Below are 2,485 nucleotides of genomic sequence, written 5' to 3'. Positions count from 1 at the left end.
CAAATAATTGAAAATGAATGAATCAACTTCCCGAACTCTCACCATCCAACGTGGAATTTCACCTTGGCACCGCCACATTGTGGAATAACACCAATCATTTCGGAACATATGTAATTAAAATTATTGCAAGCTATTTATTTTAGCATCGATCTGACGCCATTTCAACCGTTTTTATTATTGGGCAATTTAGAGTCAACTGTCCGGAATGGCCGTTAAACGTTTCACACTGACGAATTAAACGGCCCCAAAGTCAAGGAGACGCCGAGTTGGGCAGCCAAAGAATTGATTCCAGATGTAAGTCGACCGATTGACCAATGCTATTGTAACCACGGATAAGTCGCCATTGAAAAACGCACAAAACCGTAAGGTCAATTAAAAATATATCTGCGAGCCAAGCCTGAAAATCTTCCATTTCTCCATTCGTTCTGCAAGTGGAGCTGAATACGTTACATACGTGCATATGACCAAGAAGTGCGAAACCAGTAGTTGACGCGACAATGCTGAATTGGTCAGTGCACTATCAAGGTCCTGACTCAAGTCAATTGACTTTAGTGACGAAAGCAGTTTTCCACCTTTACACTGGCATGCAAACAAGAAGATTTCGGAAAGTTTTGGAAGGGGCTGTAGCCACCGTTTTGTTGGTCAAGCTTCCTCCCCTGATCTTTGATTTGTGCATATACGTGCGGGTGTAAACCGGCTAGTGTGTGACCGACCGATAAATTTGCCATCTAGATCGGAAAGCATTTCCCTATATAAGAGCACTCGATGGTATTGAGTAATCATAGCAGCTTGGTGCTGGCTGAGTAACAACACTCGATTGGAAGTATAGATTGATACGCTATAGTCCGAGACTAACTATTCTTAACAAAATGTTCTCGAAATTGGTAAGTTCTCTTGGATTCTTGTGTTATTTTTCGATCAGTGATTTCTAAGCCTATTCCGTGGATTACAGGCTTCTTTGATTTCTCTGATCGCCTTGGCGACCGCAGCACCTCAACATCAACAACCCGCTAGCCAATTCCCGGCCGGAGTGAACCCCGCTCTTTGTCCAGGATTCCCGATCTGTGATAACGCTTTGTTGCACAATCCACAACCAGCACAACAAGGAGGACAATGGAACCCAGCTGCTCAACATAATGGACAATGGAATCCAGCTGATGACCAATCAGGACAATGGAATCCCGCTGCTGACCAATCAGGACAATGGAATCCAGCCGCTGATCAATCAGGACAATGGAATCCAGCTGCCGATCAATCAGGACAATGGAATCCAGCTGCTCATCAAGCTCAACCACAAAACCAATGGAATAATCCAGCTCCTCAATGGAATGCTCCCGCACCAAACTGGGCCGCACCAGCTCAACCTGCTTACAATCCACCAGCCTCAAACCATTTGGATGGCGGAGACAAATATCCTGCTGGAATCAACCCACAATCTTGCCCCAACTATCCATACTGTAGTACCCCAGTCACTGGTGGCGCTCCAGCTGCTCCTCAAGTTGCTCCACTTCCTGGATACACTGAACGACAATATCCGGCCGGAGTTTCTGCTCAACAATGCCCAAATTTCCCATATTGCTCTTAAATTTTTCTGGAGACTTTTTGGATCCTTAAGTGCCTGAAATTATTGTGATCTAATTTGAGTTTTACATTCAAATTATGATATTTCTACTTTCTCCTATCCGTCATTGTATTTATGCAAATATATTTTCTGTTAATATATTCCGAGAATATGTGTTTAGAATTCAATCATCGAATTAGGTAGCTTGTGGTGGGTTTGCGGGGCTTGATGGCCTTCCTGCGTAATTATTGCTTCTATCCTTTTCAGTTCCCGCTGAATTGCTGCTTCTGGTTATTCGAAAATCTTAAGAATGTGAAATCTTTCCCTTAGGAGAAAGCGATGATTATTAACATCCCGAAAAAAATCACCCCTGCTTGGTTGCATTCTGACACTGAGTTGAGGATGCGGGGAGTCCTGATCACTTGGAAAGCAGGGGTAGGTAGGTAGGTATCAGTGGCCGCTCTGAGGAGCCCAATTAGCGCTTTGGTGCGCCGTTTTGATGCCACAAACTCCTAAGACCGTGACTGTTGTTATAGGAACAGGGAAGCAGAGTCCAGCTGGTTCGGATCTTCAGAGCCAGCCCGTAGCATTCACGAAGGAAATCAGCTCTCCGACCCTGCAGCTAGAAATCTCACTGAGGTCCCCAAAGAATGGTTTACCCAGTGTCCGCAGCCTGACTCGAGCCAGAGCTGGGCAATCGCACAGAAAGTGCATGAGGGACTGCCAAGAGCAGAGCCTTGCCTGGCCAATCCGTCAGGACTGCAGAGCCCCCGTAGCACCCGTACACGCGGTTCTTTGAATCCTACTAAGCTTCGTTCTATTGTATTTCTTCCTCAAACCCTGCCACCATACAATAGAGCCGTACGTCAGGATCGGACGCACTACAGCGATGTACATCCAAAGAACCATCCTCGGCCGGAGACC

General features: G+C 45.8%; 1 protein-coding gene across 1 annotated transcript; it reads left to right on the top strand.

The window, feature by feature from the left end:
• The first annotated feature begins 727 nt into the window (after positions 1 to 727).
• On the top strand, positions 728 to 1,731 carry LOC119655507. The gene is made up of 2 exons (XM_038061415.1): positions 728 to 884; positions 953 to 1,731. The coding sequence occupies exons 1-2, from the start codon at positions 870 to 872 to the stop codon at positions 1,583 to 1,585; spliced, it is 648 nt and encodes a 215-aa protein (XP_037917343.1). The 5' UTR covers positions 728 to 869; the 3' UTR covers positions 1,586 to 1,731.
• The last annotated feature ends 754 nt before the right edge of the window (positions 1,732 to 2,485 follow it).

Source organism: Hermetia illucens, chromosome 1 (genome assembly GCF_905115235.1).
Source record: "Hermetia illucens chromosome 1, iHerIll2.2.curated.20191125, whole genome shotgun sequence".
Classification (NCBI taxonomy): domain Eukaryota; kingdom Metazoa; phylum Arthropoda; class Insecta; order Diptera; family Stratiomyidae; genus Hermetia; species Hermetia illucens.
The sequence above is the reverse complement of the archived record's forward strand: the minus strand, read 5'-3'. Positions and strand labels throughout refer to the sequence as shown.